The 15,471-nt window shown below is 29.9% G+C and overlaps 1 protein-coding gene across 1 annotated transcript; it reads left to right on the top strand.

Moving 5' to 3' along the window:
• The first annotated feature begins 5,963 nt into the window (after positions 1 to 5,963).
• Positions 5,964 to 14,817, top strand: LOC137835770 (beta-glucosidase 24). The gene is made up of 14 exons (XM_090301972.1): positions 5,964 to 6,023; positions 11,774 to 12,003; positions 12,085 to 12,154; positions 12,266 to 12,324; positions 12,428 to 12,503; positions 12,613 to 12,690; positions 12,789 to 12,876; positions 13,042 to 13,297; positions 13,422 to 13,537; positions 13,672 to 13,883; positions 13,979 to 14,010; positions 14,097 to 14,199; positions 14,319 to 14,430; positions 14,510 to 14,817. Exons 2-14 carry the CDS (start codon positions 11,833 to 11,835, stop codon positions 14,679 to 14,681), a joined length of 1,545 nt encoding a protein of 514 aa, XP_090158098.1. The 5' UTR covers positions 5,964 to 6,023; positions 11,774 to 11,832; the 3' UTR covers positions 14,682 to 14,817.
• The last annotated feature ends 654 nt before the right edge of the window (positions 14,818 to 15,471 follow it).

Raw genomic sequence — 15,471 nt, 5'->3', positions numbered from 1 at the left:
CCACGTTCTGGATTAAATTAGATTTATTCGACATAAACCACTCGGTCGTTCGGCTAGAGGTCATGGAAGGACGAAGAGTCGTATAAGACGCAGGGTTTTGTGATGATTTTACTATGAGTATCCTGCGGTCGTCCAGTGCCGACCGGTACAAATGATAATTTAAATACATATTTCAACATTTACCCACCAATTTTTAAGGATAAAGTTGTAATGAAATTATAAGTTTCAAAATAACAATACATCAAATTATCAAACTGATCTTAATACTATCTCAACCGACTTAGACATCACAACATAATTTTTTCAAAAAACACTCCAACAATGTAACACCCCAAAGTACATAGTTTTTAACAACTCCAAAAATTGGTCACTATTCAAATTATTTCGATAGCTATATTGATTAATAACCAAATGAAAAGTCCATCACTAAAAACTTTATCATTGATTTAATTAGCGATCGATTTTAGAATCGTTATTATTTAGTGATTCTCGCAAGTTAACTGTTACAACCGAATATGTGGTCACAATTCCCATTGCTACATTTTTTGTTTTCTTAAAATAATTATTTAAAAAATTGGTTGCAAATTTTGTTACAAAATCTAAAATGTTAATACAAATTTCACACAACTTCCGTTGCAAACTGATTGTAAAAACTGATAACTTTAATAGCTATTTTAAATATAATTAAAAGTGACAACTTAAAGATGCTTTTTTTTTTAAATAAAATAATTTATATTTTGCATAATAATTTATATAATTAGAATAAAACAAATTAAGGTTTTTCTTGGGTGTTTTTTATTTTCAAAGTTAGTTAAAAAGACTTCTAAATTTCCCTTTTACTATTTTTTTTTTCCTTAGGAATGCTTAAGTTTGATAGAGAGATTCCTATATAGATAGTTAGTTAAGTTTTATTCTTTGTATTTGTACGTAATTTAGGAGTTTTAGTAGTTGAGGAAAAAATTAGGTTGTAACTTGATGATAAAATAAAAGATTATTATCACATTTTAAATGTTATTTAATGTATTTTAGAATTTATTTTATTCAATAAGATAACAACTTCTGATGATATTATTAGTTAGTTGATTATCTTCAACTTGAACTTGATTATCTTCTTATATATTAACATATATAAGAAGAAATATTTTTATTTCTTTAAGTACACATTTTATACAATTCCTAATTCAAAATAGTATCTATTTATCTGTATATATCAACATTTTGTCAACTGTGACCCTAAATGCTATTACATTTTTATTGGTTATTACAATATTGTTTATACAAATATTAAATATTATACATATAAAATTATTGTAAAATCTTAAATTCTCTTAACAATTACACATGCCAAGTCGATTTCAAGTATAATATAAATTTCTATTATATAAATTCTTGGTATAAACCAATTTACATCATCTTAAACTTCGATAATAGAGACATTTTTTTAAAGATTCTTTAATCTCCTAAAAATAACTTTAAATGATACATCGATTTACAAATTAAAACGAAAATCAATTTTGATAATAATTTTTTATCAATCAAACGTAACACCTTAAATTTTAAATTCGACCAGAAGATTTTCTAAATAATAATTGAAAGAATATTTTCTGTTTTATTCAATCTGCCTCTCATCTATAGCAATGATACATACATATATATATATATATATATATATATATATATATATATATATATAACCATAGCATTAGAACCGTACAGATTCTTTTTCTAACATAACATCTGTAATTAAGACTAATTATAGACCCATTAATAATGATTATATTCCTATAATTAAGTCTAATTATAGACTTATATTCCTGTAATTAAGTCTAATTAAGTCTAATAATGATTTTGTCCGGTAATATCCCTCAAGTTGGAGCATGTAAGTCTTGAATGCCCAACTTGACCAAGATGGCTCCAAACTTTTTAGTTGGAGAGCTTTGGTGAAAAGGTCAGCTAGTTGTGTATATGTGGGCATATAGGATGGAAGAAGGCGCTTGTGAATGATTTCATCTCGAACAAAGTGGCAGTCAACTTCAATGTGTTTGGTGCGTTCGTGGAAGACCGGGTTTTTAGCAATGTGAAGTGCTGCTTGACTATCACAATAAAGACGAATTGGGTCAGGATGAGGAACATGTAGAGAAGCGAGAATGTCTTTAATCCACTTTAATTCTCGGGTGGTCTTAGCCATTGATCGATATTCAGCCTCAGCAGAGGAGGCAGAAACCGTTTGTTGTTTCTGGGTTTTCCAAGAGATTGGGGAAGTGCCGAGTTGAATAAACCATCCGGTGAGAGATTTCCGTGTCAGTGGACAACTTGCCCAATCAGAATCACACCACCCAAAGAGTTGTAAGTTGTTCTCTCGAGGTAGGAGTATTCCTTGTTCAGGATGCCCCTTTAAATATCGAACAACACGAAGAGCAGCTTGCTAATGCTCGGAGCGTGGATTTTGCATAAATTGAGATAAAGCTTGGACACTGTAGGCAAGGTCAGGTCGAGTGAAACACAGATAAATTAACCTCCCAACAAGTCTACGATAAGTAGCCGGGTCAGAAAGAAAAGAACCAGTAGCGGAGCTCAATTTGTGATTTTCTTCACATGGTGTAGTGGCGGGCTTCGCACCCAACAATCCGACTTCAGTAATGATATCTAAGGCATATTTCCTTTGACAAAGGAAGATTCCGTTGGGGGAGCGAGCAACTTCAACCCCCAGGAAGTACTTGAGGCGGCCTAAATCTTTCATATGAAAGCATTGATTTAAGTAGCCTTTAAAACATTGGATGGCAGTACCATTATTCCCTGCAATCACAAGATCATCAACGTAGACTAGCACAACCAACTGTATGTCATTATTATTGAGAGTAAACAGGGAATGATCCTTCGGGGATTGTTGGAAGCCGTAATGAGTGAGAGAAGAAGATAGAATCTTTCAATTGTTCCATCCGAGTTGTATTTGATTTTGTAGATCCATTTACACCCAAGTGCCTTCTTTCCAGGAGGGAGAGCGGTGAGTTTCCAGGTGTCATTGAGTTCGAGAGCATGAATCTCCTGTGCCATAGCATCACGCCACCGAGGTTCTCGGACCGCTTGAGAAAAGAACAGGGGTTCCTGCTCGGTGTGTAAAGAGGCAAGAAAACTTTGATGATGTTTAGAAAAGGAATCACAATTCACAAAATCATATATAGGATACGAAACACCTGAGGATTCTGTTGAAGGAGGTGACAGAACAGAGGGGCTTGACGATATCGTGGTGGCTGCGACAAAATCGCGTAACCGTACGGAAGGCAGCTTCGCGCGATGCCCTCGCCCAAGGGGAACCGCGGCCGTCAGCGGTGGTGAAGAAACCGACGGCGCCGTCTCCGTCGGACGCGGCGGTGGATCCGCGGGTAGCGTCGAGGCTTCTATACACGGATCGGAGTCGTTGATAGTGTGGTCGAAGTCATCTGTGAGGGTAGCATCCTCCTTGGCTGGGATGGGAGATGCAATGGGTTGGTTGACGATGCATTCATCTAGGTTTGAGGAGGCAACTTCATGAAGAAAATGTGGGTCCGTTCCAGTTTCTAAAGAGTTGGCAATAATTGGGTTTTGCAATGGTGGTGCAGTGTCCATCTTTTTGGCTTCAAAATATGGAAATTTATTTTCGAAAAAATGTACATCACGAGAGACAAAGAAAGTTTCTGTTTCCAAATCAAATAATTTCCATCCTTTTTGGCCATATGGATACCCGACAAACACACATTTTCGGCTACGACTATCAAATTTATCCCGCTGTCTATTTTGATTATGAGCATAACATAATGAACCAAATACTCGTAAGTGCGTGTAACTGGGTACACATCCATGGATCACTTCATAAGGGGTTTTTCCTTTTAGAATGGAGGATGGTGTGAGATTGATTAAGTAGCCTGCAGTCAAAACGCATTCCCCCCAAAATTTAATGGGAAGATTGCCTTGAAACCGTAATGACCGAGCAACATTCAGAATATGCCGATGCTTGCGTTCGACGCGTCCATTTTGTTGCGGGGTCCCGACACAGGAAGTTTGGTGAAGGATACCTTGTTGAATGAAATATTGTTTTAGACACATGAATTCGGTTCCATTGTCAGAGCGAACCATTTTAACACATTTGTTGTATTGCCTCTCAACGAGTGTGAAATTTTTTTTCAAAGTCACTGATACCTCTGTTTTTTCTTTTAACAAATAGATCCAAACTGCCCGTGAACAATCATCCACAATTGTCAAAAAATATGAAGCACCACAGGATGAAAGAGTTTTATAAGGACCCATAAGTCACAATGAATTAAATCAAAAATATTCAAAGCTTGATGCGCACTTAAGAAAAACTTATCTCTCGTTTGTTTCGATTTTTCACAAACTTCACAAACTTTATTCAACTCATCACGAGTACATTTCCCACTTATATCAGGAAGCATTTGCACAATCTTAAATGACGGATGTCCTAATCTTTGGTGCCAAAGTGCTAGTTGATTTTCCATCTTGACATGACATGCTTGAGTCTTCCGTACCCCACGATACCAATAAAGCCCATCTTTCCGTTCACCTGCTCCAATCAGTGTCCTCGAAGTGCGGTCCTGTATAATACACAATTTATCAGTGAATGTTACAACACAATTTTCTTCATCCGTCAATTGAGGTACTGAAAGTAAATTGCATTTTAATTTGGGAACATAAAGGACATTTTTCAATTCAAGTCCTTCTTCAAGAGTCATTGTTCCCTGTTCGCAAGGTAGAACACGTTCACCATCGGGTAACCCTACGGGGCACCTTTGTATAGTTTCCTTTTCACTCAAATTTTCCAGTGACCCGGTCATATGGTTTGATGCCCCACTGTCAATAATCCACAAATCCCAAATGCTCTTACCAGTCATTTTCTCTGATTCATTTGATTTTTGTTTGCTAATCATATCAACCAGTACCTTCCATTGTTCATTGGTCAGACCTGCCATCTCAAGTTTCTTGTCGTCATTGTTGGCTTGACTGTTGCTTCCACTAGCGTGTGCCACATTTGCACGTGTCGGGTTACCTTTGTTTTGCATCCCTTGGCGTCCCCTGCCGTTCCATTTGCCTTCACTTTTTGGTCTGTCACCCCACCATTCGGGATATCCGATCAATTGGAAGCATCCCTTCGTGTCATGACCATTTTTACCGCAATGACTGCACGTCATTAATTTTTCTACCATATCTCCACGCCCTTTTTCTTTGTAGTTGGCCTGCATCGCGAGTCCCACGACCAACCCCCTTTCTTCCGTTGATTTGGCCATCATTCTCACTCTTTTTTCTTGTACCACATAGCACATACCTTACTTTTTTCAAACCACTTTTATATAAAGATGGAGAAAGTATGAAAAAACAAGTATGGATGAAAACTTAAGAAAAGAAAAAAAAAAAGAAAATAAGGTTACTTAGACGAACAAAGAATGAATGATGAATATTTAATTGCTTTAATAGAATAATTTAATTGTATATTAATAGATTTAAAAAATATTTTATAAAATACATTTTAAAATAATTTATATAAAAGTTAATTTTTTAAAGTTAATTAAAATTAAAACTAAATTTTAAATAAAACATATTATAATATTTAACATATAAAAAGGGATATTTTAAAATAATAATATATTAAAAATAAACTAGTTTACTTGATATTAAAATTGAAATTAATTAATTTTTATTTATTTATTATTTATTTATAAATATAATTATTAATCAAACCTGTATAACTGTATATTTATGTAAATATAATATTTATAATATATTATAATTGATTATATTATAGATATTATATATAAGTGATTACTTTACTATTTGTAATTAATTATATACAAATTTTCGTTGTATTTATTTGTATTTTCAAATAGAAATTGATATTATTTTTTTATTTTAATATTTATGTTTATTCTTTTGTTTGTTAGGTTTCCTTCTCTTTTTTTGCGTCTTTCCATCTCTTGAAACAACATTTGACACACTCAATTTATTTTGCAGGATTTAAAACAGCACTTTTAAAGGTATGATTTACTTTGTATGTCTAATTTACTAAATTTTGTATGATTTACTTTGTATGTCTAATTTACTAAATTTTGTTCAATCTGTTTATTCTTTCTCCCTCTGTACTAAGTACATCTATAATTTGAGATCGCGACAAGTTAAAGTGAGCTATAACGCATTCTATATTTAATTTTTCTTTTTCACATCCAAATGACGAATCAGACAAGCTTTTAATTTTAATAATTTTGTTAGGTAAAGGGTCTCTTGCATGTGTAGTTTGTACGTCTACATGCTTTTATATATACCTTGTGTGTGTTAGACGGTGTGGGGCTATACTGGACGATGATAACTTCCTTAGCAACAAGTCATTGCTACGGTTCATGGCTTGAATCTTTCATAGTTCTTGAAAGATTCTTCACAACAACATCTTATAAATGTTGAATAGATTCTTCATGCTTTTCACAAAGCGTACACATAGAACATGTATGCAAACCTTTATTCTGAATATGTTGATCGGTAGGAAGCCGCCTACGAAAAACTTTCCAAAGTACTAGAGTTTTGGAAAGCAAAATAGATGAAGACCAAATGAATTTACCCCAACCACAGGAAACTCTTGGTTCCAAGAAAAAAGTTATAGCCGATTTAAGAGTGAAACAACCAGACTCCTCTAAAATCCAATTAGGAATATCATGTTCCTCCCTAACCATGATATGATTAAAAAAATGAGGCATATATGCCTTAAAGATAAGGGAATATTCCAATCACAACTTGTCAAAAACTGAGAGACTGTATCCGAAATGCTAACTCCATCAGATAACCCTACAATATTTGCTAAAAAAGTAGTATAACACAATTTATCATTCTAGAAATTAATAAAAGAACATGTACCAATAGTCCAAGAAGTATAATCAAATATAGTAGAATAAAACTGCTTAATTTCAGGCCAAAGAGATGAGGATCTATAAACCATTCTAAACTCGTATTTTGATTTAAGAACCCTGACTTCCAATTGTTGTATATGTTTCTCCAATATTTTTTCTTTAGATTCTTTTATATGCACACTCAACATATATTTAACTATCCTATTTTGCATTTACCACCTCTACAATAACCGATGATGCCTCTAACATAGTAAACTTTGAATTTGTTTAGTGAATGAAGTTTTTCTCAATCAAAGAAAACTCATAAGTTCCCTTACACTTCTTTTTTAAGAAACTTGCAGATAGACTTCATATCATCACGAATAAGTGTAAAAGGAGAGACATTTGTTGGAGATCCCACATCGACTAGAGATTAGAGTCTTTCATTGTATATAAGTGGGTGCAAACCTCAACCCTGTGAGCCGGTTTTATGGGGTTGGGTTAGGCTTAAAGTTCACTTCGTAATAACATTTGTGTCTTTTTATGTCGTTTGCTACCTCACCTTATTTAACACTCATTATATTTTAGTTGTGATAAGCAACATTTTTTTTTTAATCAGAAAGAAAGAATAAATAAATATGAATCACTTTAGGGGTGGTCAAACCCTATTACAAATAAACCAAAAACAACCATCTACTTCACTCAACCAAACTTAAACTACTAAACAAAGAAACATAATAACACCACACAAGCATCTTACTCAAACTAAAAGCATGTAAAGTCAAGAGCTTTTAATTATAAACAAACACATCAATGAGTCTAGACATCAATCCGACTAGGAAAAACGAGCGTGTGCAACTTTAGATGTAATCAAAGACTAGACCTTTAGTTGGATTAAAGAAAAAAAATTCAAAATTATCTATCACTTCACCTTTAAAGATGAATTTATTATTATGCTTCCATATCTCACCAATAAATACAATCCAGACACTTCCCCAAAAGACATTAATATAGGTTGGAATATTACACAACTTAAAATGCAGAAAATGTGAAACAAGATCGATATGGTCTACTGAGGCCACCCCAAGTCAAGCATAACACTGGTTTCAAACTAACCAAACAATTCTAAATTCGAAAAAAAAAATGTCATGTGGTCTCCTATGGTTCCCCAGACAAACAACATGACATACAATCAACCACAACCCCTCTTCTTAACAAATTGGCTTTAGAAGCAATTATGTTACTCAACACTCTCCAAGCAGTAAAATGAGCTCAGGGTATATCTAATTAAGATCTTCCAAAAAGATTCAAACATAGACGAACAACCCTTCCAGAAGAACCTTAATACACTGCCATAGGCAACCTTAATTAAGGGTGAGATTTGTGTTTGCATGAAAGGGGAACATGGAAAGTTGAGGAGATGGTTGCTTTTTGTGTTACGGAGAAAGGGAAGAATAATGTAGTATGTGTGTAGGAAAAAAAGAGTTTTGTCAACAAATGAAGCCTAAGATTCATCAAAAAACAAATATGACAAAAACATAAACTCTATCACTAAAACAATTAAAAATAGAGGAAGAAAAATTATCCAACCAAATTTTCATGATGTTAATTCCAATTTCATTAGTTAATTTATTCATAATTCTAAATAAACGAACATAGTGAACATATAATAGAAAATTTCACTCAAATTTCAACCTTGAACCTAATAAAGATATTTCTCTTCAACTGAAAAAATAATAAGGGAATTGAGAAATTGGATAAGAATAATAAAGCAAAATCTTGTTGGCATAGGCATCCAAATAAAAAATCTTAGTATGCAAGAGGAAGGAGGGTGAGAGTTGTGCTTGCACATAAGAGAAATGAAGTGGGAGAGATGGTTGTGTTGCACCTTGTGAGGAAAGGAAAAGAGTTATGCGATGTGTGTGCAAGGGAAAAAGGGAAAAGGGTTTGTGCCAACAAATAAAATCCTATATTCATCCACAAAACAAAAATGTAAAACAAAAATCTAGGTATAATTAAAGAAAGATTATCCAACCAAATTGCCATGATTGTAGGTATAATTTCAATCGTTGAAATCTCAACAAAACAAATGGAGGTATGAGAGGTATAGACAATTTATGAAACAGAAAAAAAAAAAACAAAATTATTTATGCTCCATGTTTACTACAAACATGGTTCTAAAAATGAGTTCTAAATATGCTCATAAGTCCAACTACAAAAGTCTAGAAGGAAATTATTTAAAAATAAAAAGTAAAGCATATTAAAAGTGTTTTCAATATATAACATATGTGTCATCAAATACACATATAAATGTGAGAGAATTAATTTGGTCACTTCATTTCTTGAGCTAGTAGGAGTACAACACTTGAATGCCAACCCACATTGATTAAGTTACTAGACTAATGATTGAATCATATGATTTTAATGGAGAAAATCAACATCGACCTTATCACTCAAATGTCAAATTAACATTTGAATGATAAGACTTCTTGCTTTCCACAAACTTTCATAGCCTATTCAACCACCTAGCTGACATTACTAGAGTGACCTATACTTGAGCAAACTAATGTTGGTCAAATGATGAGAGTTTTAAACTTTCTTTAAAATATGCTCTTTGGCATGATATTGCTTAATTAGTAGTAAACCGCTCAAACAACACCCAAGTAATAAGTCATGATTACATACATTGTTTATTATTGTTCAATCAGATAACATAAACATTCAAGCAATAGGGTGTATAACACAAGTAATGACTTATAGTATGAGTGAGAAAATTTGAGAAAACACTCGACTAGTATAATAATGACAATAATAATAATAATAATATCCACAATATTAATAATAATATTAACATTAATTAATAATATTAACAATAATTAATAATATTGTTAACAATATTGATCATAATATTAATATTATTATGGTGTAATAATAATAATAATAATAATAACATTAATAATAATGAAAATATTAAAAATAATAAAAATATTAATAATAATGACAATATTAATAATAATAAAAATATTAATAATATTAATAACAATATTAATGATAATAATATAATTATTAATATTATAATAATGATAATAGTGATATTAGTAATATTAATAATATTATTATTGTTAATAGTAATCAATAACAATATTAGTCAAATTAATAATATTAATATTAGTAGTAATTATAATAATGATAATATGAAATATTAATATTATTAATAAAATTATCAATATTATTATTAATAGTATTAATTATTAATATTAAGTATAATTAATATTATTCATATTATTATTAATATTACTTTTAATATTATTGATATTACTTATTTTTATTAATATTAATATTACTATAATGTATATGTAAGATCAATAACTAACACATAACTTTATTTACCTACTTATCCAATTATCATTGTCTACTAATAACATCCTTTAAAAATTATGTCGTCTCAAATTATCAAGTTTACCTAAAAATTATTGTTGTCACACTACTTCATCGTTACACACGAAAATATCCATAGGTAAATCGATTTTACCTACAAATAATAATTCATATGTAAAATTTGTATGTAAGTCTTAATTTATTTACAAATTCAAAACAGTTGGTAATAACAAATTTTCTTGTAGTATTATAAAATGCTTAATACAAGTCTTTTAAAATGTATTAAGTGTGGTAAATTAGATAGTTTCACTTATGATTGAAGATTCTTATATCTTTGTTAAAAATAATTCAATTACAATTTGTTCTATGTGTGCTATGATGACAATATGATGTGATTGATACAGGTATAAAAAAAAACTAATTTAGATATCAATAATCTTTTTAGTTTCTGCCATAATATCTAATTTATGGTCAATATAACTAACTATTTTGTCTCTAAAATTAGTTTTTATTTAATGATTTTATTGTAGTTTTACAATATTTAAATTCCAACATCTTTTATATTTTGCATAATAATTTATTTAATTTGAATAAAATAAATGAAGGATTTTTTGGAGTTTTTTTATTTTTAAAGTTAGTTAAAAGAACTTCAAACAAAATTATGTTACTATTTTATTTTGACTTAGGAAGGCTTAAGTTTGATAGTAAATTCATATATATATATATATATATATATATATATAGTTAGTTAGTTAGGTATTATTCTTTGTATTTGTAAGTAATTTAGGAGTTCTAAAATAATTAGTATTGGAGAAAAAAAATTAGTGGTAGCTTGATGATAAAATAAAATATTGTCATCATTTATTAAATGTTATTTAATTTATTATAAAATTTGTTTTATTTGATAAGATAACAACTTCTGATGATATTTTTAGTTAGTAGATTATATTAACATATGTAAGAAGAAATATTTTTTTTATCTTTAAGTACACATTTTATATAGTTCATAATTCAAAATAATATCTATTCATCTGTATATATCAACATTTGCCAACATCGGCCCTAAATTTTATTATATTTTTATTGGTTATTACAATATTGCTTATACAATAATTAAAACATTATACATCTGAAATTATTGTAAAATAACAATTACACGTGATAAGTCGATTTCTATTATAATAGAAATTTCTATTATATAACTTCTTATTATAAACCAATTTAGTAGTTGATCTTAAATTTTGATAATATAGACATTTTTTTTAAAGATTCTTTAATCTCCTTATATAGAAAGATATTTAACAACAAATGATAAAAAAAAAAAAAAACCACTAAAAACTACCATCTTTTCTTAAGCAAGAATTACAACTAAAAAAACAATGAAATACCAAAAAAACAATATATATAGTTACAACTAAATATCTTTTGCTTATCTCAATCTTTATCTTAAGACTTAAAAAGTTTATATAAACACATTAATCTCTCATCTAAACATTCATTAATTTTCTCATTATTACTGATCTACATTCAAGAATTATAAAGGGTGGACCTTTCATCATTAATCTCTCTCAACGGGCTTGGTGTGTGCATCATGAAGATGACACGTGATGGATTTATTCTCTTGGTGTTCTTCACTCTCATTACCACATTTTCATCCATTAGTGTTGCACAACAACAGTCATCTGTTGTCGAAGTTCTTTCTCTCAATCGAAACAGTTTTCCCAAAGACTTCGTTTTCGGTACTGCATCTGCTGCATACCAGGTAAATGCTTTTTTTATTCTCATCGCAAAATCCTTCACATTTTACCATTTTCTTATGTTTCTTCATCACATGTACGAATAGTACGAAGGTGCGGCAAACGAAGGTGGAAGAAAACCAAGTATATGGGATGCATACACCCACAAATATCCAGGTTTTGTTTTCTGTGTTTCAATCTCTCATGATATCATATAAATTATCTTAGACTTTCTAAACTTAAAAATAGTTCACAATAGTATGATTATAAATGTGTAATAACTTGCAGAGAGGATAAACAATGGAAGTAATGGAGATGTAGCAGTGGACCAATATCATCGCTACAAGGTAAAGTCCAAATTCTTAGTGATGATCAATGAAGAAACCAATTACCTCTCTCCCTCAATGTAATTAATTATTTTTTGGATGTTGTTTTCAATTTACATAACAGGAAGATATTCAGATAATGAAGAATATGAATCTCGATGCATACAGATTCTCCATCTCTTGGTCTAGAGTCCTACCAAGTGAGATAAAAGTTTATGAAAAATTATTGGTTTTGTAATAATTCTAGTTGGATCTTTCACTATATATAACTATTTGAATCTTTTTTAAAAAACACTTGTTCATATATAGATGGAAAGCGTAGTGGAGGCATAAATCCAGAAGGAATCAGATATTACAACAACCTCATTAATAATTTGCTAGCCAACGGTCAATATTCTCTTGTTTTCTTTTTTAATTAAAATTTACATCTTAAAATAGAGTAAGTGACAATAACAATAGTTATGTGTGAAATATTAATATTGTAGGTCTAACACCATATGTCACACTTTTTCACTGGGATCTTCCCCAAGCATTGGAAGAAGAATATGGAGGTTTCTTAAGTCGTCAAGTTGTGTAAGTTATACAAAATTTATTTTCTATCCAAAATCAGTAGTAATATAATTACAAATATATGTTATACATAATTCTTATCTTTTTAAAATAGCATGAGATGCCCAATTAAATTAGATCAACACATGACAACACCCAACTAATAATTTGTTGATTCTTGATTTTTAGAGGTGATTTTCGAAACTACGCAGAAGTTTGTTTCAAATACTTTGGAGACAGAGTGAAACATTGGATTACTCTAAATGAGCCATTGACCTATAGTAGTACTGGTTATGCAAGTGGGAGTTTTGCACCAGGTCGATGCTCTAAATGGCTAGATTCAACTTGTCTTGGTGGTGACTCGGGAACAGAACCTTATATAGTTTCACATTATCAACTACTTGCTCATGCAGCTGCAGTAGATGTGTACAAGAAAAAGTTTAAGGTTTTTTATCATACATGAGAACTTTTAAGTCTTCACATTTTATTAGATTTCCACATTGTTGTGAAAGTTCAAGTACTATAGTATAACTCTTATATTTATTTAACATTCAAAACACTTTATGCAGAATACTCAGAAAGGAATAATTGGCATAACACTTAATTCTAATTGGGTTGAACCATATTCAAATAGTCAAACAGATAAAGAAGCTTCCGAACGTGCACTTGACTTCTCGCTTGGATGGTAAGTACTTAAATTTATATGAGAATATTGTCATGACAACACGCATTATTGAAGAGAATATATGCAGTTGTTTTTATGTCTTTTGTATGCAATTGTTCTCAATTTTGATATTTTTATATGTAAAATAATTATAGGTACATGGAACCATTGACATCAGGAAAATATCCAGATAGCATGCGCTCCCTAGTTGGTAAACGATTGCCAAAGTTCTCTAAAAAAGAAGCAAAACTTCTTGTTGGTTCAATGGATTTTCTTGGACTAAACTATTACACCACTAACTATGCTACCAATGCATCCAAATCCAACAAACCAAGTTATACTACAGATTCTAATGTCCATGCATTAAGTGAGGAAACCTTTTATCTATAAATTATTTAATTATTTAACTTATAAATGTTGAATTTGTGGAACTCACATTTTTCTTCTGTTTCCATTGGCCAGCTGTTCGCAACGGGATTCCTATTGGTCCACAGGTATCTATTTGGTCATGTCAAACTATAGATACATGTCATTATTAGTTATTGGTTTTTCTATAACTAACTTGTAATTACACTTACAGTTTGGTCCAAGTTGGTTATTTGTCTATCCCAAAGGAATTAGAAAATTATTGCTTTATACCAGTACAAAGTACAACAATCCTTTGATCTACATAACAGAAAATGGTAATTACACCAAGTTTCATTTTTATTATCTTCAAAATATAGAATTTTAATGTCAAGTTTGTACCTTTATTTGTAATTTGTGTTCTAACATATTAATGTATATTACTTTTTATTTATAGGCATGGGTGATATTAACGTTGATCCAACATTATCCGTAAAAGAAATGCTTCAAGATACTTATAGAATTGACTATCATTATCGTCATCTTTATTATCTACTCTCAGCAATAAGGTAATGCAGTATTTTTTAACATATTAATATTTATTTACTTTTTAAATCTAATACAAATTTATTTTGTTGACTTTATAAGGGATGGCGTACGAGTAAAGGGATATTTTGCATGGTCATTGTTGGACAATTTTGAATGGAAAGATGGTTATAATGTACGGTTTGGACTAAACTTTGTGGACTACAAAAATGGTTTGAAACGACATGCCAAACAATCTGCAAAATGGTTCAAAGCTTTTCTTCAAAAGAATTAGAGTTAGACTTATGGGAGTCTAGCATATTTTCCCTGTAACACATCATGATTATTATTAGATGTTAGAAAGTCTCTTTAAATGTAATGGAACTTATTTAATGATCTTTAATAAAGTATGTGTTTTTTTTTTTTATCAATTTAATGCTTATTTAATATTTCCTCTTTCTCGTTTAAGTGTGGTAAAATAATATTAGTTTCATTTAATTATTTATACTCTTAATTTTCACCTAATTTTTAATTGGATTAAATACATTCATTTACTTTAATATACAAATAAAAAAATTAAATATAAAACCACACAAATTTTTTATTAAAGTCAAGAAATTATAAGTATATAGTTTTTGGTATATTATAACACACAAACTACATATTATTATCTTAGTCTCATATTTAATATATTTATACTAGATAACCAACTATATACATAACAAACAAAACTAAAAAAATAAAAAATGACACTAATGTTAACTCTAATAGCCTTTTTAAAATCATATGTTCCAAAATATGTTCAAATAACCGTTACCGTTATCGTATTTAGAAATAATTAGTTGCGAGTAATCTTCTACTTGCTCTGTATATTAATATATTTAAAAAATAATTTATAAAATATTTTTTTAAAATAATTTAATTAAAAAGAAAAAAATTTGAAAATTAATTTTAAATAAAAATTTATTATAATATTTAATATATAAAAAGGTGATATTTTAAAATAATAAGATATTAAAATAAATTAGTTTACTTGATATTACAACTTAAATTAGTTAATTTTATATATAAATATAATTATTCAT

This window comes from Phaseolus vulgaris, chromosome 5 (assembly GCF_051622355.1).
Source record: "Phaseolus vulgaris cultivar YP4 chromosome 5, ASM5162235v1, whole genome shotgun sequence".
Classification (NCBI taxonomy): domain Eukaryota; kingdom Viridiplantae; phylum Streptophyta; class Magnoliopsida; order Fabales; family Fabaceae; genus Phaseolus; species Phaseolus vulgaris.
This window is presented reverse-complemented; position numbering and strand designations above follow the sequence as displayed.

What these genes read in the sequence shown, in the direction of transcription:
- LOC137835770 (XM_090301972.1), top strand. Translation starts at nt 11,833, where the DNA reads ATGAAGATGACACGTGATGGATTTATTCTCTTGGTGTTCTTCACTCTC. An exon ending in TGTACAAGAAAAAGTTTAAG is followed by an intron (nt 13,298 to 13,421) that starts GTTTTTTATCAT and finishes CACTTTATGCAG; the next exon opens with AATACTCAGAAAGGAATAAT. An exon ending in TTCTAATGTCCATGCATTAA is followed by an intron (nt 13,884 to 13,978) that starts GTGAGGAAACCT and finishes TCCATTGGCCAG; the next exon opens with CTGTTCGCAACGGGATTCCT.